The 25,287-nt window shown below is 41.0% G+C and overlaps 1 protein-coding gene across 1 annotated transcript; it reads right to left on the reverse strand.

Annotated features, from left to right (window-relative positions):
- Positions 1-1,510: 1,510 nt before the first annotated feature.
- On the reverse strand, positions 1,511-23,723 carry LOC139609684 (bile salt export pump-like). Its single transcript, XM_071464543.1, has 29 exons — positions 23,508-23,723; positions 23,233-23,321; positions 23,035-23,053; positions 22,127-22,153; positions 21,990-22,041; positions 21,590-21,900; positions 21,354-21,441; positions 19,742-19,875; positions 19,476-19,647; positions 19,258-19,382; positions 18,101-18,275; positions 17,597-17,710; positions 17,377-17,487; positions 16,730-16,855; positions 16,081-16,284; positions 15,827-15,997; positions 13,323-13,524; positions 13,131-13,200; positions 12,590-12,710; positions 12,270-12,440; positions 12,023-12,127; positions 11,539-11,700; positions 11,110-11,313; positions 10,188-10,429; positions 9,185-9,341; positions 8,531-8,728; positions 6,165-6,371; positions 3,988-4,134; positions 1,511-3,523 (listed from the first exon to the last, which is right to left on the reverse strand). Exons 2-29 carry the CDS (start codon positions 23,309-23,311, stop codon positions 3,323-3,325), a joined length of 4,095 nt encoding a protein of 1,364 aa, XP_071320644.1. The 5' UTR covers positions 23,312-23,321; positions 23,508-23,723; the 3' UTR covers positions 1,511-3,322.
- Positions 23,724-25,287: the final 1,564 nt, after the last annotated feature.

A 25,287-nucleotide genomic window follows, 5' to 3' on the forward strand; every position in this document is an offset into this window, starting at 1 on the left:
TACACACAGGGGAGTTTACTTGTCGCTCTCAAACCCGACCGAGCCTCCAACACCTGTTTCCATCAATCAGAATTGCATTGACATTACATGACACAAAGTCAAACAGTGTCCTCTTGCTGAATGAATTGGCAGGAGGAGGCTGTGAGATTAGATCACATCTGAGGAATGCTAATTTACCAGGAGTCTGGAGATGTCGTGATTAAAGACTCAATTTCCCTGAGGTCAGCGTGATGTGATCGCATATTACCACTAACTGATGGAGTGTCTCTGACATCTGCACTCTGACAGCGCGGCTGTCACAAGCGGCGCCATCCGCACCCGTTAACATGGAATAGAGAATCAGGATTAAATATTCCTGTCAGACTCGTGTCTTCGTTCAGTCATGGAGTTCTTAAGTAGCCGTGTTGTGTTATCAAACTGCTTATTCGTGGTTTAGTTTATGTAAGTGAAAAAGTAGAGGGAGAGGCCTACAGCAGCGTTCTGCTATGTACAGCTAAGCCCCGAAATGCTGCCATCCAGCATTATCTTCACATAGCAGGAGGCCCTGCCATGCATTATCCCAACATGTGTCTCAGTGGAAGGCTTTTCGGAGCAGCAGGTTTTAATGCGGTTGTGCTCTGCTATGCTGGTACTGAGTTAACACTGACACTAACACGTCTCTGTATTTATTACAAGCACATCATCTTGTCATTTCAACAACTGAGTGACAGCTGGAAACGACAAATTCGTGGTTCACAATTAAATGGCCACACCGGAGATTTTTCACATTTTAGCTTTTTAAATACAGATACCGTGTTTAATATCTGCTGAGTCTTAGCACCCAGCAGAAATGAATACAAATCACATGCTGCCTGGAAGATACAGTGGGAAAGCCACTGTACCTTCCAAATCAAATGCTGCCTGGAAGGTACAGTGGCTTTCCCACTGTACCTTCCAGGCAGCATGTGATTTGTATTCATTTCTGCTGGGTGCTAAGACTCAGACTCACTTGAGATATATAATCCATCACTCTGGCCATTTCCTTGCCCTTGTTTTTCTGTCAGATGTTACTTTATCATCATGTGGTAATGCAGCTGAAAGCAGGAGCCATTTCCTCTTATTTAGAGGTGCTTTCTGTGGAAACCCAAGCCCCTACTGACCAAATATAACACACAAATAAACTAATATTAATAATACTGTTAGTTAAATAGGTAAAATAGAATGTAAAAATGAATATAAAAGTTTGTAGTGCTGCTTAACCTCTAATATGTTTATAAAGATACATTAAAACTTAACTATTTTTAAGCTAGCTAACCTGTGTCAGTGTCAGTGTTTCGTACTACCTGCACACAAGTCAGTGCACTTTTACTTCACTAAAAGTACGACTGTATACATCAGCTGCTGATTAATGCAGGACACCACCAACTACGATGAGGCAAAATACAGTCATGGCATAGTAGGCTTGTGAAAGGAAAATATAAATTTAATAAATTAAAACTCGTTACACACATTAAAGGACATCACACATGTGTCATGAAAGGTTTTATATTTATTTAAAGTATACTTGAAAAAATGTGATTTAATTGCTCAATTTATTTAATTTATTTAAAAAATAATACAATAAAACACAATTTTAACTGCAAGGAAGATTTTGTTGGATTAGCAACCTGGATTTCCAACATTCCAATACCCAGACTTGCAGCTTTTACAGGTAGTCTTTTCCAGTGGTTATTTTTCCACATAAAGAATAAAAAAGTAGGACTATCGATACAGTATAACAGTTACAACAGTGAAAACAAACACAAATTCAGGAGCTGGAAGGAAGAACACAATCAATAATTACAATAACATGATAATTAAAATTACACAAAATTACATGAACTTGGGAAATATTCTTATTTGGTTTCTTGCTCAGAATTTGATGAGAACAGTGATACCTCTCTTATGAGTGTATGCTGAATATTAAGCTAAAGCCAACATGTGATGAACCTAACTTAATTAACTTTAAAGGTTGAAAGCAGGGGTTTTATTTGAAGTTTTGATATCCATAACATGATATATTTGTGGTTTTAAGGACCAAAAACAATCTCAATATAGTTTTACATCTCCTCTCTCAGGCTTCTCTCTGGAGCTCTAGTAATAACAGGTCAGTGAGCCAATCAGAAGAATCTTTTGATTGGCTGACTGTTTTCTGAGTGATCGGGAAAAAAAATATTGCAGATTTCAGGCAAACAATCAGAGAAACCAAATCCTGCAAGGTTGGATGGTGGATCCAGGTGGGCTGGGCTGAGGGCAGTGGCTGCTTTGTTGTGACATCACAAAGTTACAGCAGTCCTGACGACTCGTTTTAAGGCTCAGTTTCTGAATACGGGCTGTGTGCATTTCTCTGTGGACTGAGGCTTTGAAACTTTCACAGTATTAATATAGAACCATGACCTGCTTTGCAATCAAAGAAGACATGGAAATTCCACTTTATACAGTCAATCTTCTTATCTACCTCTGAGCAAGTTGTATTTGGACATGAACAATAATATTCAGGCTGAAACCCACATGACCAAAAGCTGCTGGTTGTTGTTGGTATGTTTGTTGGTTATTGTTGGCAAAAATTTACCCTGAGTTTAAAAAGTAAAACTTCTGATTGTGAAGAAAAATGGCTCCCATGAGTGTTTTATTGCACTACTGGATTATTATTACAGATGCATTCATGTGTAAGTAGCATTTTACTGTTCTAGTTGGTCGGTGTGAAAGGTAATTTATAACAAATAATAAATATGATAAAACTGTAATCTGCAAAGTAAGAACATCTGTCAGACAAATGCAGTGGTGTAGAAAGTACAATATTTCAAGTGTAAGGCAACATTAAATTGGAATGGTGAAGTAAATGTACGAGCAGCTTAGAGGCACATCACCACTTAGACCTGGACTCGTGTGATGTAGTGGGATTCACTCAGCTCTGGATACCACTCTGAAGCAGTGTTAGGATATAACTGTGGATCGGTTGTGAGGTATGTGCTCTAAACACTGACATTTTTCAGACATATTACCAGGTGGCACAGGAACATGCACATACTTGTAGGTACTGGGACAGACTCAGAGTCCAAGAGATTAACAACTGCCAAAATAACAGAGAGACATTGACCTTGAAATACCCAGGATCCCCTCCCAAAAATAAATACTGTAAGAGTGAACTGGTGTATCTTACTTTTTAAACACTTTTTTATATTCTTTGTGATTTAAAGTGAAGCACGTTTCCAGTTCTGTCCTCGCTTGTCACACAACAATAACAATTCTGTTCACGTCCGTCTCGGCTGCCTTGCTAATTGGACTCTGTTTCTCTGAGCAGTTAGCTGATTGGTGCTCCCGTGGTAACCAGCTTGTAGTAGGCTCCCTTCAGGGCCATGAGGTGGTCGTGCGCTCCCTTCTCGATCACAAAGCCCCTGGACATGACAGCGATGATGTCAGAGTTCTGAATGGTGGACAGGCGATGGGCGATAACGATGCAGGTCCGGCCCTCTCTGGCTTTGTCCAGGGCTTCTTGCACGGTCTGTAACAGCCATAAAACACACACACACATGAAGCAGTGGCCATGATGAGTTCCTCCACGCAGCGGGCGCACATGCCTCACAATTATAGCAATTTTACAATCATGCGTTGATTACTATCATTAGAATGTTCCAGTGGATCAGTGCACTGCAGAGGCCTCTGTGCTCCTCAGTGTGATTCAGCCATTTGAGGTGGAAAAGCTACTGCACAGGCCCAAAGACTATTCATCTTAAAGAGGCTCTACTGGAGGGTTGGTATGAACTGTGAGCTGCTGGTGATAATAATAGAGATGATGAATGATAATGATGTTAATGATAATAATAATTAACTGGCTGCTCTCTGTGCTCTCTGCGCCCGGAGAAAATCAAGCAGCTGCACTCTACTGTGTGATATGAAGCATGCGGATGAAGAAAGCGATGACGGTGCTGTTCAGGGAAGGGGGAGGGGGGGTTAATCAAAGTGTACCTTTTCGCTTTCGGTGTCCAGTGCTGAGGTGGCCTCGTCCAAGAGCAGGATCTTGGGATCACGTATGATCGCCCTGGCGATGGCGATGCGCTGCTTCTGACCACGAGACAACTGAGAACCCTGCGCACCCACATTGGTGTCGTATTTCTAAGGCAGAGAGAAAGAACAACATCTATATCAAATGTACTAAGTGTTATGATGAGTCACATCCCCATTGGGATTTGTATTGAGGCCAAAATATCCTCCTCCAATCAAAGTCAGGAGAAAAATCAAAAAAGGATAATGGTTATAGTTCTGGTTTATAGTTTGTTCACCAGAGAGAGCAACAAAAACAACTCTAAAGGTTCTGTATCAAAATTATTTTAAGACACCATCAAATGTGATAGAACTCCCAAGTATCCATATCAGTATTGATCCATTGTCATTCAGCTGCAACAGCACAGTTATAATAAACTTTTCATCATTGTGATCGCAGTGGCATTAGTTAAAGTGGAGTCACGTCAACAACAAATTGGTTTGCATAACTCATTAATCTGCGACCGGAAAATGGATTTTTGCAGAGCTGATGAACCTGAAATGTCTCAGCTGTCAAACCTGAACTGTGCTCTCCAAACCTAAACATTTTCAACAGTCCATTAATTTCAAACCATTAGGCTACACAAGTGTCAACTACAATTACAAAATTGTCAACTACAACAAACTAAAGCCAATTTAATGGTCATTTCTAGACTGCCCTTTGTCCTGTAGATGGGATGCAGGTCTGTATGTGACTAGAGATGTTCCAATACCACTTTACCTTCTCAAAACCAATTCCGATACCTGAACTTGTGGATCGGCTGATACCTATTGCACAAAATACCCCAGAATCAGGAAATGTAGTTGCCCATATATTTCAAACTATGCCACATATATGATCATGGCACTGATTGACGGCATATCATATATCAAAAAATCCCAATTCTAGCGAGAACCTAAAAAGGATATCTAATCCAATACCAGTGCATAAAAAAAGACTTAACAGCTGTATGCTACTAACCCTGTATGGATGCATTGAATCTTTCTTTTATAAGTCTAGGAATAAATTACACTTCCTGTTATCCTGCCACCCCTCCATGTTAAAGCCTTACACTCAGCACACATTTTGCAAAATTGCCAATGTTTTGCCAATGGCTAATATTAGGCTATTTACCGGATAGCAATTCTCCGCTGCACTGAAACAGTACTTGCTGCCATTTTATGAGCAACTAACTATTAAACAATTAATAAATGACGCAGTAGGTCCATTAGATCAGCGCATACTTGCTGATACCTGGTACCACAGTTCAGGCACTTTCAGAGGTATTTCCAATACTAGTATACATTGGAACAACTCCAGCGTCGACTAGCTAAAATATTCAGTTCAGTGCAGCCTAAAGATGAATTTGGAATTAACATGTAAATGGACTAATCTTACATTGTGCTTTTCTAGTCTTGTCAACTACTCAAAGTGCTTTAAACTACAAGCTACATTCACCAATACGCACACACACCGATGATATTATCTTGCCCTAGGACACTTCAACACTGGGGGACCAACTTTCTGGTTAACGAATTCCCCACTCCTCCTGAGCCCCACAGCCACTCCATAACAAGCTATTACTGTGGCTTTTACACTGACTATTATATCCTGGTATCAGCTAAGACAAAATCCGGGCCTCAGCAACATGAAAAGAATTTCACTATAAGCCCATGAAATTTCCATATTTGCAGTCTGAGCGGCAGCAGTGGACCAACCGCCGTGTGTGCCTGCAGTTTGCTGTTTCCTGGACGAATTCCGCTTTACAGTTTCATGGGTTTTATTACATAAGACACTTAATCCTCAGGAAATAATGGATTGCATGTTAATTTATTATCATAAGATACAAAGTAAAAACTTCCTCCTGATCAACCAGTCACTGAGGAAGCTCATTCGAGAAGCATGATGTCCCACCCACCTGCACACCTGCTCCTCATCCGCGCATCAGTCACACTGATCCCTCATTAACACACTGTCTCTCCTGTTTAGCCTGTGTTGGCTGACTGTTGCCAGACTGTTTTCTAATCCTGGATAAAATAAACCTCACTTTAACTTCACCTGCTCTGCTTATGCTTTCGAATCTACACCACTCACCACAATAAACACAAAATGTTCACAGTACCTCAGGAAGCGACATGACGAAATCGTGCAGCTGGGCCTTCTTGGCGGCGGCGATGACCTCGTTCATGCTGATTTCCCGGGAGTTGTCGCCATACTTGATGTTCTCCATGATGCTGCAGTCGAACAGGACGGGCTCCTGGGACACGATGCCAATCTTAGAACGCAGGAAGGGCACGTTGACATGAGTGGAGTCATGGCCATCAATCAGCTGCAGGAGGAAATTGATTTTACCATTAGTACACAGCAATGTAATAATCAAAGACTGGAAATACAATCCACTTAATGAGCTATCATACGACCATCTCTACTGTAATTCCTCTTATAACTATGCAGAGGTGATGCCGTCCTTCTTAAATCTCAGACAGAGAATCATGACCATGTATTTCCAAACCGCTTCCAACTCTATTAAGGCCATTTGAATCTTGGCAGTGAACCCTCGCTGGCACGAAGGCAAACTTCCGTCCGGGGTAGAATGCCTTTTTTAAAATAGAGCCCAAAGTCAGCATAAATGTCTGTCTGATAAACGATCTGAAGTGATATGAAATCCCTCACTCACAGAGTACTCTGAATGTCCAGTCATTATTCTTTGACTTTGACAAATTAGAGATTTCAATTCATACAGTGACGTTCAAGGTACAACTGAACCTCCAACGAGTGTAAGTTGAAAGCAGAAATGACATTTATTTCAAAATGAGATGTCTGGCATTTTTAAAAAAAAAAGGTCAGACATCTGTGTGATAATATAATGTTGGCTGATTTAAAGGCAAGTCTCTCAACTGCACATTTCCTTGTGCAAAGAATTCATTAGATTCTTCCTTTGCTGGGCCATTTTTTATATAAACTGTATGTACGTGTTGCAGTATCCTTTTGTAAGAAGTGTTGAAAATCTGTACTTAAGCCTGCAATAACGGATTTTTATCCACTTTTGTGGCAGTAGAAATATGCTTTGAAGACAAGACTGACATTTCATCACCTTTAAGTTTATATATCATAAACATGTTAACAAATAGCTGCCTATTAACCATAGATTGTACATAAAAATGGACCTAGACTCTGGAATTTAAAAGTGGAGCCAATACTGAAGAGCCTCAAACCTGCGTTCTATCTTGTGACCATCAGGGGGCGACTCCACTGGTTGCAAAAAGAAGTCAGATTGCATTGAAGTCTAGGTGAATATCAAATCCAAATATGGCTTCTTCTGGTTTCAAAAAACCAAGATGGCAATAGAAAAATTACAAACTCATTGGTTCACAAACTAATGGGTAACGTCATGGCGGGTTGCCACTTGCTATTAACAGATCTTGCAGACAGATACTGGGTGCATAAATATAAATGTGCTCTCGTTTCTCATTTCTCCTGTTCATTTCTCTGATCTGATGGAAAATAATACAAATACAAACGCAATTTTGAGATAATCCTCCTTGGAACACTGTAGGCTGGTATTTTATTCTAAGCCTACTACTTGTTTACTTTATCCCGTTCCTTCTAGGTCTGTTAAGGAGTTCTCAGCCCACTATTGCTCCAAATAATAAACAGCTGTCTTACTGGTGGAATTGTGCTGTCCTCTTTTAAAACAAAACATAACCTGGACCCTGATTTGATCAGCAACCACAGACCAATCTGAAACCAACCTGAGCAACCACATAGGTCATTTTCTTCAACCCTCCGATCTGTCCCATTCTTTGCAGTGTTTCATCAGACCCTCACTGCCTACAAACCAGCACCTCCAGGTTTTAACACAGGCTTTCTGTTCCTACTGTTGGGGTTATTTATTCAAGCTTTAGATGGCTTTCTTGAGAGCCAAAGAAGACATTATACAGTGTAGCATTATACAGTATAGTGTGGGTGACCCGTTAGCCAAGCTGTTAATATGCATGGCACGAGGGAGTAAATGCTCTACGCTTGGAGTCCCTGGTTTGGCTCTTACTGCATATCACTCTCCTTCTCTCTGTCCCATTTTCTGTCTCTCTTCAATGTCCTATCAAATCATAAAGGCATCAAATGGCCAAGATAATGACTTAAAAAAAAAAAAAAAAATCAGTGGCATGGCCCTTTTAGTAAAAGTCTAGTAGTGGTAGCAGAAAAATATAAGTAGTTAAAGTAAAATTGCTCCAAATGAGATACTTATTTCAATTAGTGGTTAAATCTATTACAGCATAAATCACATTTTAGATGTAAAATCATAATTTGAAAAGTAACAGCTGTCAAATAGAGTAGTAAAATTACAAATACTGAAGTTACAACACATGGAAGTACTCAGAGTATAGAAACCTCAGACTTGCACTATTTCCAGTATATACTATGAAGCCATTGATAAATCATGTTCAGTGCACACATGCAACATTTTTTGCAGTATGTCTTCCTCACCACTCTGCCGTGGTCGGGATCATAAAACCTCTCCAGCAGCTGCACGCTGGTGCTCTTCCCACAGCCGCTGCTGCCCACAAAGGCCAGCGTCTGGCCGGGCTTCACCGACACATTCAGCCCATTCAGGACCTGGATGTCTGGCCTGGTGGGGTAGGTGAACTTGCAGTCAATGAACTCAATGTTCCCTTGGAAGTTATCCTGGAAACAGAGTGGAGGGAGGAGGGGAGAGAGGACAAAACGAGCACAGAGGTTACAGTAGGTTTGGGTGTGTGTGTGTGTGTATGTGTGTGTTAGGGTGCCCCCTAATGTCCATGAAAGACTCTCCAATTACACAGATAGTAAACACTTTAATTTAATCTAATGCTGATAATTGTCTGATGCATTTATTTGCGTAGTCTGTTATTTTCTGGCATTACTTTTCTTTTCTGGGAATGTGTGATACAAGATGAAAGAACCAACAATCCTTCTCTGTCTCCTCCTTCCATCTACGCATCTCTCTTTCATGACTTATGTAAAATTAACAAGAAGAGCAATAAGACTTTTCATCTGGATTCCCTTCTGAATCTATCATAGGAAGAGGCCGCTCTCATTCTTCTTACACTCAGCATGCGATGTGGCGGCATAGCACATATAGAATAACATATGCCTTCATACCCATTTATCTCCCTTGTCACTGTAGACGCTGATCAGAGGCACGCGGTCGAGCAGCTGGAAGAAACGCGCGGCTGAAATCTTGGCCTTGGCGTAGTCTGGGGTGTAGGAGGAGGCTCTGCCGAGGGCCGTTCCGCTGGTGACGATGGCTGAGATGACCCTGCCGAAGAAACCAATGTGCTGTGACTTCTCCTCCACCACGACATGAAGGTTTATTATTTGTTTCTTTGTTTTGTCCAATATATACATATACATATATACAACAGAGAGAGAGAGAGAGAGAGAAGTTGTGTGTATGTTGTTTAAAAAATTTGCACATATAATTTAACTATATATCATTAACATATATAGTCACAACGTGTTATACCATTAAAAAAAATCATCATATGATGATAAAAAAATCATTATATAGATATTTACAAATTTTATGGGTATTTCATATATGTTATAAACTTATTTCTTCATATATCCAGATGACGTATATATGTGACAATGACATTACTTGATATATATGACAACATCACACTCGATATAGGGACATATATGTCATAATGCATTTCTATATGGGAAAATAACCCCAATGTCACTACATGGCTTAATTGCAATAAAATATAAGCAACAAAAATAAATAATATAAGCAGTTTTTACTGCTGTATTTGAACTGACTGCATTCATGCAGGTGATTTTATTGGTTTTGTCTCAAGATGTAGCATGAGCTTACTTGGCTGTGGTATAATTGCTTATGGAAGATTTCTACCATATAGTTTTTGCCTTTTTCTTTACTTCTTTCCCACATTTTATGCCTTTATCAGAAGGGCAGCAGAGAGGTGACAGGAGATGGGGGAAGAGATAATGGGAAGCAACCTGCGCCAAAGGAAGTTAATGCAAATGTCATCTTGTGTTTATAATGAATCTTGCTGCAGCACCCACATTGGGAGCCAGGGATATGAACAGTGGTAATGGTAGAATGACACTGCAGATCACAGCCTCACGCTCCTCCTCTCACCTGAACACCAGGCTGAAATGAAGCCCCTCCTGTCGCACCAGGTAACCGCCAAACCTGTAGGAGGCGGAGTTGGTCAAGAAGACGACGCACTGGGCGAAGCCGTAGCAGGCGCCGTACACGTTTGCTTTCTTCAGGGCCGCTTGGTACGGAGCATCGAGTTGGGCTTCGTACATGTCCACGAATCTCCTCTCCTTCCCCAGACCTGCGATGGTACGGATGTTGTTTAGGGCCTCACCAGAAATCTGCAAACAAAGGATTGAAGTTGTGATACCAGATTATATGAAAAAAGGCCAGATGGTTGAAGCTGCTCCTGACTCGTATGTGTTTTTACTGTGTGAAGAGGGATGGGATATAGATAAAGCATTTGCCCTGTTCTTATCTATATCCTATTTTCTGCTGCTGCAGTAAGCCAATTTCCCCCCATAGGGATCATTAAACTTTCATCTAATCCACTTTATTTGGATGGGTGGGGTTTAGTGCATCAGGATAATTAAGATAGCGTAAAGGAAGTTCACCGCAAATTGACTTTTAGATACTTTTTTCTTTGATTTGAACTTTCTGGCTCTCACTGTATTGTCCTGGGTTTTTTTTTTTTTATCAGCTGTGCTTTTTAGTACCATGACTGCATTTTAAGCATGGGTGGGCCCCCAGAAGGAACTGAGCCTGACAGCATTAGCTCCGTGAACAACTCACCAAATTACAGGAGCGCCTAATAAACTGCTTTTGCACCTAAGATCTGAGTGCAGCTGTCGGGGCCTGCGGAGATTTTCTTCAGTGGTGTGAAAAAGATGAAGCCTGGAGCCGAAAAACAGCCACTGTTGTTGAGCTGCCTCTTATCTGCTGTCAGTAGATGACTCAGGATTATTGTGATGATGCTTTTCGCCCGTCACTAGGTATCTGATCATTGCGGTTGTAATCTGACCTGTCCGGCAGCTTCCATGGCCTGCTTGTCCTGCTTCGCGAAGCCCGTGAGCATCTTTGCCTGGAAGCCGCCCGACAGAGCGATGAACGGCAGGAAGCACAGGATGAGCAGCGTGAGCTTCCAGCTGAAGTAGAAGGACATGATGACGGCCACGCCGATGTTGGTCAGGGAGTTGACGATCATGCCGATCTGCGAGCCCGTAGCCTTAGAGGGCAACAAATGGAAAAGGAGGACTGAAAATGTTTCTCAGTGAGCTTCAGACCTGTTTATAAAAAGTGATTTGAGATCATTTCCCATCTTCTCTGGCCTGCAGTATTGGAAACAAATTTCACCTTATCAGGCTTTTTAAATAAAACCTTTTTTTTTCTGCTGAATCCGAGACTATCAGAGGATTTTTCACCATATTTTCACACCGAGGCTGCAACTCACCCCTTGAACTTGCGAAGCATCAGTTGCCAGACGTGTGGTGAGAGCTCCGGGGCTGTTCCTGTGATCATCAAACCAGCCGATCTCTTGGCCCAGCATGGCGTGAAAGCCGAGCCGCCGTAACCTGCGGGTCAGCAGCTCTCCAGACTTAGAGAAAGCATAACCCTGGAGACACACACACACAAAGTATTTTTTATTAAATCCAAAATACCAACTCAGTGATCTTCAACATAGTGTAATGTATCAGTAATGTGGAAAAATTGTCTCTGTCGCCCCCTCCACCACCAGGGGTCAGAACTCATGAAGCCATTATAGAACAGCTCCTCTGCAGGATGTAGGAAAATCCTATTCACCCCATGAAGGTATTAATTTACCAAAATAAAAGCGGTGTCTTTTGACTTTGCCTCAACCTTGAGCACAAGCAGGGGGTGAAGCAGCACAGAAGCACTACAGCAATCAGTCTTGTTAAAGCAGCCTGATACTCTACCTGCAGCATCTGGGTGAAGAAAGAGACCACGCCAACCATGACAAAGAACAGGCAGATACTATCAATCTCCTTCCTCTGAGCCACAGGATCTGTTACCGAGAACGTCTACAGACACACACACACACACACACACACACACACACACACACACATGGGCTTATGTCGCTGTAGGCCACCATGCACATAAAGGCTCTGAGGCTTTTTTGAAATTAGGTTAATTTTTGATAAAAATCTAATTGGACTTTACAGCTAAGATCTGACTGAACAGCAGAGAGTAGACGGGGTTGACGCCTCCATTTATCGCAGCTCCAAAGGATCCGAAAAGCATGTAGGGCCACTCGGGTGTGTTGTACTTCAGGATCCTGGCAACGGGAGCAGGCTCCACGAGTTCGTCATCCTCCTCCTCTGGGATGGCGTTCTGAGTGTTTACACAGACAAACTAAAAAGCTACAACAAAAGCTATTAACTGAGAGAAAAAACAAATATACAAGCAGGTAAACACTTTGAGGTTTTCACTCCAACAGTATGAAAATAGTTTGTCCTGCGTTGATGCAAACACGCACACACCTTGGATTTGTCAGCCTGTGAAACAGCGTAGGCTCTGGGGCCGAGCTCTCCAACAATGGGAACTGAGGACTCTGGGATCAGGTTGGACAGCTGGGATCGGGACCGCTGGCGGATCGAGGCTCTGGGGAAATAAAAGTGGTTTCTGAACTGATTAATCTATATCTTTCACTTCTTGCTGAACATCTCAAGGACACAGGAATAGACGTTAGCTGCTCGGGCTGCTGTTGCTCCTGTTGTACTTGTTGCTGAGTGCTTGTAATGGTGGTGATATTGGACTTCATGCTGCCTCTGCTGCTGCACCATTTGCAAGTGGCTCTGGATGATAATGTTTCCAAGTGTCAAAGTAAATGTAAGAGGGCAATTAAGTAAATGAAGGAACCAGCCTCTGCTAGGACACAAGTCAATTTCAGCCACAAAACAACCACTGTAATAATCTAATTAAGTTGCTCAGTCAGGATCACGTAATGGAAATTATACACAAGTTAGCAAATGAGCACGTAATGAAGGGCAGGAGGTGATTGGAAATGTGTTAGTGTAGTACCTTAAACTGGCTCTGTAGCTGCCTGCTCTGGACAGACTGAGCCCCTCTGGCTCTTCTTCATTATCAGCCACTAATAGAGGAAACACAGGGTGATGATCACCATCAGTAGATCCTTCCAGTTTCCACTCTTCCTGGTAATTTCAGATGGAAGGAAAAACTTCACCTCCCTCCTCCCCCCAATGCTGCACCTACTTTGTCGAGCCTTCTCGTTCAGAGCCTTGTCTCCTTGACTCTGCAGGGTCACGAGGGTGAAGTAGACCCCCTTCCTCTCCAGCAGTTCATTGTGTTTGCCCCTCTCCACGGCCCGGCCGTGCTCGAAGCCGACGATCACATCGGCGTTCTTTATGGTGGACAGGCGGTGAGCGATAGAGATGGTGGTGCGACCCATGCGGACCTACAACAAAATCAATCACCAATCACCAATGTTTACTTTCAGCAAGGAAGAAAAGCACTCTTGATGGCTGTCTTTTGGTTTTATCTGATTTCAAAGATCCAATATTCTAACATTTCTTAAAGCATCTCTGCTTTACAGCCTAAAACAATGCTTCACATTTTGTCAGTGTTTTGTTGTGTTTGTTTTTCCTTAGAATTTGATCGCATACTTTCCATTATCTAAAGTCTGAGAAACTCAGCCTTAACACCAGCCATCAGGACCCCTGTAACTTTGTGATGTCACAACAAAGCAGTCCCCACTCTCAGCCATGCCCAAAGCCCCGCCCAACTGGACCCAGCGTCCAACCTTGTAGGATTTGATGTTGTATCACACTCAGCCAGTCTACTACAGTAGACTACAGTGAGATAGTTCTTGGTTCTTAAAACCACAAATACATCTTCTTATGGATATCAACACTTCAAATAAAACACGGCAGAAGAGTAAAATATGGGACCTTTAAATGCGGCAGGCATTTCTCATAATTTCATATGAGCTGAGAAAGGCCATACAAATATGTTTTTATCCCATTATCTTGAGATAACAGAGCGTTGTTTTCTCAAAATAATGGGATAATTATCCCGTTATCTCAAGATAACGGGATAATAAATAATATATGATATATGTGATAATTATTCCTTTATCTCAAGATAAGGGGATAATTATTCCATTATCTTGACAACAAAGTTTCATTATCTCAAGATAATGGATAAATTGCGAGTATGGCCTTTCCTGGCTTCCGTAAGAAGGTGACTGAACATTCAATCTCCCCATTTCTGGATTTTGTCTTTCTTTTACGTCTTGCATGAAATATATTTGACACCACATAGGCCCTATCTTTTTGTCGGATGTGTAACGTTAGCTTTGCAAACAGCTCATAGGTAGCGACAGTGTTCTGCAACAGCAAATACTTTTGAAAGAAAAGTAATGTCACCGGGATTTCTTTTTTTTTTTTTTTTTACCACGATAGGAAAAACTTTTTAATGAGTTTCTTAATTCATTTGTTATGTATCTACAACTGTTCACCCTGACCATATCTGCAAACTGCAGTAATTACATTCCTGCCAAAGATATATTAGACACAACCAAACTGAAGACAAACTGAGGTTCATTCAGTTCATCATTAGGGTTCCTTACAAATCATTTCCTGACTATATATATAGATGGTTTTATAGACATTTCTTTTTTTTCCTATTAATGAGATTATCATTAGATTATCTATCTAATAACAATAAAATAATAATAACAATAAAATAATACAACTTTATTTGTATGCCACCTTATACATACAAGAAATGTAGCACAAACTGCACACATGCACCAGTGTTTCACATAAAAACATATACAATTAACATAAACACATGTTAAAAATGAATGTAAAATGAGGTGGAATAATAATAAAATGATAACAGAAATTTTAAAAAATGGCTTTAATAGATTGCGTAAAATTAAAATTAAACTCCTTCTTGAAATCTTTGGGCACTCTTCTATTCAATAGAACCTCAGCTCTGAGGCAAACAGCACCACAGCCTCTTTTTCCAGATGGATACAAATGCACCACAGGTTTTAATTACACCGGGGTCAGTCTCTTTCAGCTGCCCCACTTTTTCCCTACCGGTGCAAACTCACTGTTGGTTTTATCTACACCGGGCACAACCCGAAGAAGATGCCCCAGAATAACCACCCTCTGTGGCGCGGTAACACACTTTTCTTCCAAATGAATCAACCGACCGCTGACATCAATACTACAGAATTTCAGAGCTGTTAAAGGCTGAGGTGAAGAGATTTTAGCTTTCTTTTAAAAATACTTAGTGAGCTGGGTCCTTTTTTACTGTCATTCAGTTTATCTGCCAGTCCCTCCAACTATATGATTCTTGTAATCAGAGGCCCACTCTCAGGAGAAGCAAATGCTTGGGACCACTGAGGGGAAAAGAGGCCTCTGATGAGCCCTCATATTGAAACCTTTTGCAATGACTATAAACCCCCATAAACCTCCTATAAAGACCCTATACAGTGCACTGTGGTTACCCCAAACCCCTCTTTAGTGGGGTCCCTGGTGATGTGTGCTGTTGCCACAACTACCCATTACTTTATAGACTTTACTTTTAGATCATCTTTTTTTTAAGTTACCAGGACATATTTGAAAAGTATGTTACTACTTTTGGTGCTGACATGAATGGACGTTAATGTTTATGTCTTCAGCTGTTTTCCTAATGACTGATTATTTAACACAGTGAATTCAGCACACAAGACTGGTCAGACTTACTTTATCCAAGGCCTCTTGAACTACAGCCTCACTCTCGTTGTCAAGGGCAGAGGTCGCCATGTCCAGCAGCAGGATACGAGGATTCCTGACCAGCGCCCGAGCGATGGCAATACGCTGCTTCTGACCTCCGCTCATCTGACCTCCACCCTCCCCCACCAAGGTGTCGAATTTCTGTCAAATTTGAAAGTTATTTACAAATTATTACTCTGATTTGTGTGATTATGCTTTTTGCAGGATCCTCCGTGCCACTGCACCTGTGGCAGGTCCATGATGAAGTTGTAGGCGTTGGCCTCCTTGGCAGCGGTGACGATGTCCTCCATGGAGACGCCGGGTCGACCGTAGCGTATGTTCTCGGCGATGGTGGTGGCGAACAGCACGGGCTCCTGCTCCACAATGCCAATCAGTGAGCGCAGCCATTGGATGTTCAGCCCCCTGATGTCATGGCCGTCCAGGGTCACCTGAGATGAAGGGCACAGAGAGCAGCTGGTGTTGCAGAAATTGATGGATGGTGCTATTAAAGTACTTGCTGCTTTAATATGAGTTTTTTTTTTTTTTTTGTTGCAACAATACCTCAAATGATAAGGTTGTTAGTCTACAAGAGTCTATTTCCTTCTCAAGAAGCAGAATGAAATAAGAAAAGTAAGGTGTGTAATTCCAGTAAAAGAGAAAAATGAGGCTGTTAGGATCCATTGGCTGAATAATGAAACAGATTATCATGTACTTCTATAATCCTCAGGGGATGGTTATTTTTGAAACTACTGGAATAAAGCTTAAAAGGAAGGAGGTGGCAGCTCGTGCGTCGAGGGACTCCTCAATCTCAGGAGTTGACAAAAGGAATGTAAATCACAGGGAGATGAGAACCACATGTTCCGTTTGGTACTTCAGAACACGTCTCAAACGTACCATGCCCTCTCGAGGGTCGTAGAAGCGCTGGATGAGTTGAATAGCGGTGCTCTTTCCGGCTCCACTCGGACCAACAAAGGCGGTGGTCTCCCCTGATTTCACTGCAACACTGAGCTGGTCCAGGATCTGAGTAGAGGTGGCGTGACACCACAGCAAAAGTGACACTGAAAATTTCTGAAACTGTTTTCAGGAATTTAATTCTACCCTCAGTTATATATGATAATAAATGTAGAAGGTACGGTGGCCCTGAGAGCTCAACACTGCGACTTAGAAAAGGCATGCAAATAGACCAAATGCAAACAAATTCATAAAAAAATCTTCCTCAGTTTGACAACACATGTGATGCAAATACTCACAACACAATGGAAGTGTTTCCAGGGGACACAATAAAGTGATGAACCAGGCTGCAAAGCGCATGTTGTGCAATGCTTTGTGACTTTTGAAATTCAAAGCGTTGAACAACAAGTGCACATAGATGTATTCAAATACATTCCGGGTTCATCACTGTTTTGTGTCCCCTGGAAAAAAGTGTTGTCAAATTGATTTCGATATTTTCTGAATTTGTTTGTGTTTTTTATGTTTACATGTGTTTTCTTGAGTTGCAGTGCATCAGGCTCTCAGGGCCACCGTGAGAAGCGCTCAAGTACCTTGACCTCAGGCCTGGACGGGTAGTAGAAGGTCACATTGTGAAACTCAATATCTCCTTTCACCCTGTCGAGCTTATATCCAGCTTCAGATAAACAGTCAATCTCTGGCTCCTGACAAAGACACATTTCAAAAATAAGACTTGCTCAAGGTTTGCTATGAAAATACAGCAGCTGGTCAGGAGCGAAATCATCCAAACTGTATAACATCAGGCATCTTTACTCTGTCAATAGTCTCAAAGATGATGGTAGCAGCGCCACGGCCTGCAGCGAACGCCTCCAGACACGGGGAGGCCTGGCCCAAATTCATGGCAGCAATCAGAACACCAAAGAACACCTGGAATGAAGAGGTCAGAGGTCAACATAAAAATCTGCAAAATCTGACCAGAGTTTTATTTTTCAAAGTGCTAATTGCACAGGGGAACAGTGAAGTTTTATGTGTGTTTTTTGGGAGGTTTTTTTTTTAATCAAAGCAGTTTTTTGTTTTATCTTGCACTGTTTTTGTCCGTTTATGTGATAAAGACGAAGAGAAAGGAGAAGGGGGAATTCAAGGGGTGTGATAAAAAAAACCAAGAGGCTAAATGAAAGGAGACAAGAAAATGGTGCATCTGATGGGCAGGAAAGGTGTTAATCTCCATTTTGCTGCTGTGCTCTTCAGTCAGTAGAGACTGTAATGAACAAAATTAAAAAAAAAAAAAGCACTTCATAGCAAATCTTCTCATTATACCTGCAGCAGCGTTCCTGGTGTGTACTCCTCAGCGTCCACCACCAGACTAGAGCCGTACCAGAAGGCCAGACCATAGCACAGGAAGATGATCAGCCACATGTATCCAGTGAAAAAGCCCATAATCAGACCCTTCCTGATGCCCCAGCGCTGGGCTGAGATCAAGTTCCTGTCGTACCTGGAGAGGAGGAGAGGAGCTCAACTTAGCTATGCTAATGTGATGCACGCAAAAGATGTGGTCACAGTTCTGATAGTGTTTTATTATATTTATTATTCTATTATCCTGAGAAAACAAAGCTCCATTATTCGTTATATCGAGATAACAAGATAATTATTCTGTTGTAAGAGGATAATTATTCTGGGACTTCGACATAACGGAATAATCTTGAAAAGATTTGCGAGTATGGCCTTTCTTGGCTTCCACAGATTTACATAAAAGGTATGATCATTATGTGATGATTTATTTTAAGTTTTGAGAGACTGTTATTCGGTCTGTGTGGACTTATTATTTTGGGTGCTAGACCCGACATGGTCAGTAGGCGGCAGCAGGATGTTGGGCAGCTGCTTGCACCTCTGCTTTGAGCTTTCATTGGCTCTGTCGACATTCTGCTACGAGGAGCCAACACAGCAAGAGTCTAAGAGTTTTTTCCTGTGCAACCTCATCATATAACTTCTATATCCATAAATGTAAGGCGTTATAAACGAAACCCTCTTTTTGTAGCTTTAAAAAGGAAGCAGAGTCCTATGGTACAACATTGCTTACCTCATGTGATAGAAAAGCCTTGAAAATCTTCAAGTTGTGCTCCAAAATAAAAATATTAATATAATTTTTAATATATATATTATGTTTTGTATTTTTTAAAGTACCATTTTTACTTTCATTTAATTGTGTCGAACTCTTTACATAACCCCTGGCACAGCATATATGTTTGTTTGTCTTTGTGACTGTTATGTTTCTTTTGCACATGTGCAGTATAATGATTAACGCCTGAAAGTAACACGTGTGAGGTTTGATTGGTTTCATTGCAGCATTGTTAAAAAGCAAATAACCATTAAGCTGTGTCAAGTATGGAAAGATTATTAAAAATTCTGCTATGAGGAGCCAACGCAGCAACACCAACGTTGTCCTGTCTGCTCATTTAACCTTTGACATACTTTACCTTTGCACCTCTTTTTTCTCTCCACCAAACGCAGCCACAGTCCTGATGGAGGAGAGGACCTCATCAGCTACTGCTCCAGCTTTAGCGTAGGCCTGCAGCTCCAACCCCGTCAGCTTTGCCACAAACTGGAATCAGGGGGAAACCAAGGGTTGCAAAGTTAATGGGGAAGAAACAAGAACCCAGGTGAGGTCAACAGAAGAAATCAAGTCAAGTCTCACCAGAGCCATGAAACCAGCTCCAATACCGATGAGTGGACTCGCTGCCACGATGACAAGTGTTAACTTCCATCCTTTCACAAAGCCAATGCAGAAGCCACACACGAAGGTGGTGAAGCGCTGCAGAAAAATGGCAACTTGATCGGCGATAGCGTCATTGATCTTGTTGATATCACTGTATGTAACACAGATACGGCCACTGTAAGACACACACACAACAATGCTCCAAAATGCTCCACGAGACAGACGTCAATCATTTTCCCACTCACTCAGACATGCGAGTGTTGAGCTCCCCTACAGAGGTGCAGTCGAACCAGCCGATCTCCATCCTCATCACTTTGCTGAAGTAGCTTTTCCTGATGACCTGGATCTGTCTGGCGGCGGCCGTCACCCACAGGGAGATCTGCCAGTCGTAAAAGAGATGGGATCAGGAGCCTGACCTTTGACCTCCTTTAGAAGGATACAAAGTGAAACTTTTAAAGGAGCACTTCACTAGCTTTACATGTTAAAATTCAGCTAAATCGACTTGAGGGGTACATCTGAGCCTGTGAAAACAGTTGGATATGTGGCTCTGGAGGAGCTTTTTTACAAGATTGACAAAATGACCCTGATGATGTCATAGTGATGTCATCAGGGTCTCTTGCCTGGGTCTGGTGGCTACAAATTGACGGCTACAGCCTATATTACAATCTGAGAGTATGCAGTTTGAAAAGACATGATTTCCTTACCAGGCATGAAGAGATGCATTAAGAGACACTATCGAGTTGCATTATGGGAAATGTTTTTGGAGCTTGAAGCCCAGTAGCTGTAATACTAAATCTCTGAACCATTCAGTGCTTTATAAGCTTGTAGTAGTGTTTTAAAATCAATTCTTTGGGGGCAGGAAGCCAGTGTCAATCTTGTTTTCGGTGCAGTTAATGATTATGGTAATTAATAAGTAACTGAATTAAATGGTGACATTGTTAAGTAAATGTGTGTGTTGTCAAGCACTGGGGAACTCCACGTGATTTTGTTCGCTTAGATGCATGATTAAAGTAGCAGAGTAGTCCCTTATCTCCACAATACAATTAACAAATGTACCACAACGTCCCACTAAGCTTTCTTGTGCTGAATGCAGCGCTGAGATCACAGTGTGATTCTTCGGCTGTCTGTGTTTTTTTTGTGATTGTTAATGTCACATGAGCAGCTCCAGTGATGCCGTAGTGTCAAAATCTTGACTGGACAACAACAAAACAGATGTTTAAAGTCCCAAATGTGTTCAGCTGCTGAGAAGCAACCTTTTCGACAACTTCAGATGAAGATGGTGGGTTTGTTATAGGCCTGTAATTGTTCATTAATGAGGTGTCTAGATTTTGAGGCATAGAGTTTAGGGTCTGTGGGTCCACGTCAGGAGGAGGTTGGGGTGGATGGATGGGTCAAGAAAACATTGGACTTAGATACAGTTTATGTTGTTTCTATTATCCATGACTGTTTGACAAAGTTAAACACATTGTTATCATTGTAACCATGACAACAAAGATCATCTAATGTTGAGCAGGTGCTTATTTTAATCCAAATGATGATCTATGACTGTTATTATAGCATCCATAGTGACGAAAGTAGGTACGCCACTCTCAGTGCAGTCATTGTGTTCACTAGTGTAACCATGCCAACCAAAGCCCAGTACACCTTTCACTGTAGGGGCACTATTTCAGCAGACACATGGGTCGCATCAGAGGGTTGAAAAAAACGACCTGTGTGGTTGCTCAGGTCGGAAGACTGGTTGAGGATGCTCAGTTTCAGATGATTTCTTATAAGGTTTCATGGAAAGGATCAAATCACGTTGTGTCTTCCTGATTGAGTGGATGCAAAGATGATTCATGACAGATGAGAAAAACCAACCTGAAAGTATCCCAGCAAGAATACAGCTGCTCCAATTCCAACATAATAGAAGGCAAAGTTGGTCATTTCATGTTCGATGTCAAGAATCCTGAAAGTCAGCACGCATACAGTGAATAAGTCAGGCTACAAAACCACATACATACTTAAGTACTTATCTAAAACCTTTAATATTACATCTTACACTATATTTGGTGTTGAAGAAAGCCCACCTCATGCATTTCTCACAACCCACTTACCCACACGGCCTGCCCTTCAGTGGTACAAGCATCTCCCATGTTGAATTGTTCATGATGCCCCAGCCCGACTGGTTCTGCATTGTGATGAGGCCCTGCGCTGCCGCAGTGTAGTTCCTCTTCCACTGGATAGTGTTGTTCACACACTCCTTCCTGTCGTCGCTCAGCTCGTTCAGCTCGATGTCGTACTCGATGAAGGTGTCGGTGAGCAGGCCGAACACCAGCAGCATGAGGGGCTGGGCCGAGCCGTGCAGCACCGCGCACACACTACCCACCACCATCATCAGCATCTCGTTACACGTGGCAAAACGGAACTGGACGGATATGTGACACAACACTTGCGTCAGGTGCACAAATCTCTCAGAGACAAAGTGTTATTCGGAAGTGTGTGAAGGTGCTTTACCAGCTGAAAGAAGCCAACTCGTATCGCTGGTTGTTCCGTGTTTGCCTTAGCTCTGTTTGAAATAGAAGGCCGATCAGTTTATACATGAGGTGAATGTAATTAAGTATCCAGACACTCTATTGCTATATTTCACTCACTTCTCATTCTCCTTGGAAGTCATAGTCCTGCACGGAAGAAAAGAGAGCACACTATGAGCTGCTGCACATATCCTCTGGGTAACACTTTATAATAAGGCTACAAAAGACGTGCTTAAGAAATGCATGATGATTTAATGCATGATTTAAAGCAGGATGTATTATGAATTCCTGCTGCTCATGGTTAATTTATGATGAAGTCACTATGACTTCATATCATTAGTTGAGGCTTAATGAATCATCAATTAATGATTTTAATGATTGTCATTTTACAGTTTCTTCATATATCAACTTTTAATATAATTGAACTTTTAAGTACGGTGGCCCTAAAAGCCCAATGGACTGCAGCATAAAAAAATACATGCAAATATGAAGAAAAATTTCTTTGCATTAAAAAAAAAACACACAAATACAGACATGCACTGCAATTTGCAGCATTATGTATTTGTATTTTTTCAATGCTAATGTCAAATTGTGATTTTTTTTTTTTAATGTAATTTGCTTTTGTTTTTTCTGAAGGTGCAGTGAGTTGAGCTTTAAGGCCCTCTGTAATTACGCATTAACAAATTGCATAAACTCTTCAGCATGTGATTTGTAACCTTATCATAAAGTTTTCCCATTTCTCCGATTTAGCATGTATTGTATGTATTGTATTCTGCTGAAAACAGAATTCAAACGGGAATTTATCTTTGATCTCAAAGCACATAAACACATGTAAATAGACCTGCCTACGTAGTGTCAACACCTACACACAAGCACACATGGACATTGTCGGCCACCAAGATAATAGATTTTTCCATACTAGAAATATTGTTTTTCTACAAATTAAATCAGTGTTTCTGGTAAAAAATAATCTCTGTGATGATCATTAAAAATTACATAAATATTGACATATAAAACATTGTACGTACATATAGGAGCCAGCCGGTTCTGCAACACAAGAATTGCATAGGCATTAAATATTTAAAATGAGCAGCTGAACAACCATCCCATTCTATCTGAACAGAATAAATGACAACATTTTTATATTATTTTATCATTACAGGAGAATCTTTTTCTTTGATAAAGCTTCAGCTCTTTCAAGAAAATCAAATGTAACCGTGCATTACCATCATCTGAAACCTCATAGCTGTGGTTGTCCTGTCCCAGTCTTTTAATGCTTTGCAGTTTTACTGATCCAGTCGGCATCTTGACTCATCTAGGAGAAGCAAAGATAAAACTGATTTCAGATGTTCAAAAGCAGAATAATTAGCGTATGACAGTCATGTCGAAATTTTAATCTCACTAGAAAGTCCCTTTTTTTTTATTACCTTTGAGGTAAAATAAAAAATCTTTTGCTGATTTGATGACATTTACATCACAAGACATTTTTTTACAAACTTACCTACAAGTTTCCTTTTAAGAGAAAATGATCCTTCTTATCCTTGATTGAATCTGTTCATGGGTTCTAACAAAACGGGTCAAGTCAGGTTAAACCGGTAGAACCAGCAGCACTCCTACACTCAATTCCAGTATCCTGACATCCAGCTGTTATGTCTCCCAGTTAGTTGTGATTGTGGCAGCTTCTCACTTGGGTACAGGACAACACTGTGTACCTTAGCAGCAATACACGTGCTCTTATTGAACAGAAGTGGGCTTGGCTGGAACGCGGGGTCAGAGTGTTTTGTTTGAGGGTAAGTGTCCTGTCGGTTTATGCTGCTGAACAGGCCAGTGACCTCGCCAGAGCAAACATTTTATACCTGCAGAGACCCTGCGCGGAATGTGCATCATTCCCAACTGAACATGAGTGATGTATCCACACAGGTGATAGCTTCAAAAATGAATATTAATCATTTGATTCAATATTGTTAGATTCTTTAGATGTGGAATTCTTCGGCTTATGAATCATAGGTCTGTAAAATAAAACATTGTGTGAGGAAAGCTAAAAATATGGTTCAGTTGATTATTTACTTAGTGTAAATTCTTATACTATAGTACATTGGATTATTACGCCAACTTGCCAAGTGGATAAGAAGCAGCATAAACCAAAAAATGAGAGATGGTTGAAGGATTTTTTGGACTGTGGAAAGGGCTCAGTTCGTCAAGCCCATGGCAAAGCGTTTGATAGACCCTGAAACTTCGTAAGGTCTTTATTAATGTAGGGATTAATGGGATTTAAGCAAAGACCAGGAGCTTTAGTGAACAATTCTTCAATTATTTTAAAGGTTGTACTCGAGTCTGAGGGTTATGGGTGGGTGGATTGATCTTCATAGAAGCATTATTACCAATACAAAGTATTTCTTTGAGTACTGATAGGCATTAAAAAATGGATCCATCACTTATTAGATCACAGCACTTGGAAAATTCTCTTTTCCATCTGTGCTGCTGTTGTGTGCATGCATCACCTGTTTATTTTAGAATTTAGCAGAGAATTCACATAATGAACATTCGCCATTAAAACTGTCCCGATTAAATATGCATGTGATCAAGTAATTAACAGAACAGTAAAATGAAATGCCTCATGTTTGGCTGTTCTTGCCTGATGAGGTAATTAAAACATATTCAGAAGTAGCCTGGTAATCATGCATTCATCTCATTAATCATGACATAGTTCTCGCTCTTACATGATAGTAAATTAGTTGCCACAACAGAAAGTAGAAGAAAATTGACCTTGGGGATCCTCGCCCTAATGGGATCAAAACCAAATTTTGTGGTATTGACCACCCTCACTGAAATCTGTCGTTTAAAATCAAGGTTGTGACATCTGCAAGTTGAGTATCCAGCAATGGAGGTGATTTACAGGTCACTTGATTTAATATATTTTAAATAGGGTGAAATAGGGCAGTCATTTTCAATATATATATATATATAGTGTTTATATCACATTACAAAATAAATCTTCATAACTGAACTTCCTAAGATGAAGAAAAGTTATGTTCAACAGTGTAAAAAGCCTTGAAATGTTTTGACAAAAGACAAAAGAACTACAATTTGCTTTTAATATGATAATATTGTAATAACTGTGTCTGTTGTTGGACATAAACCCTAAGTGGTGGTTAGAACTTTGATTCTTTTAGTAAATATCGGGGACAAAGTCATTTTTTAATGTGCAAATTAGCCATCTGTCAATACAAAGTAAGTCTTTTAAAGGTTGAGTATTCTAGGAAATCAACTGTTGTGTCATA

Source organism: Trachinotus anak, unplaced genomic scaffold (assembly GCF_046630095.1).
Source record: "Trachinotus anak isolate AG129_WGS33_773 ecotype Australia unplaced genomic scaffold, CSIRO_AGI_Tana_v1 ptg000026l, whole genome shotgun sequence".
Lineage (NCBI taxonomy): Eukaryota > Metazoa > Chordata > Actinopteri > Carangiformes > Carangidae > Trachinotus > Trachinotus anak.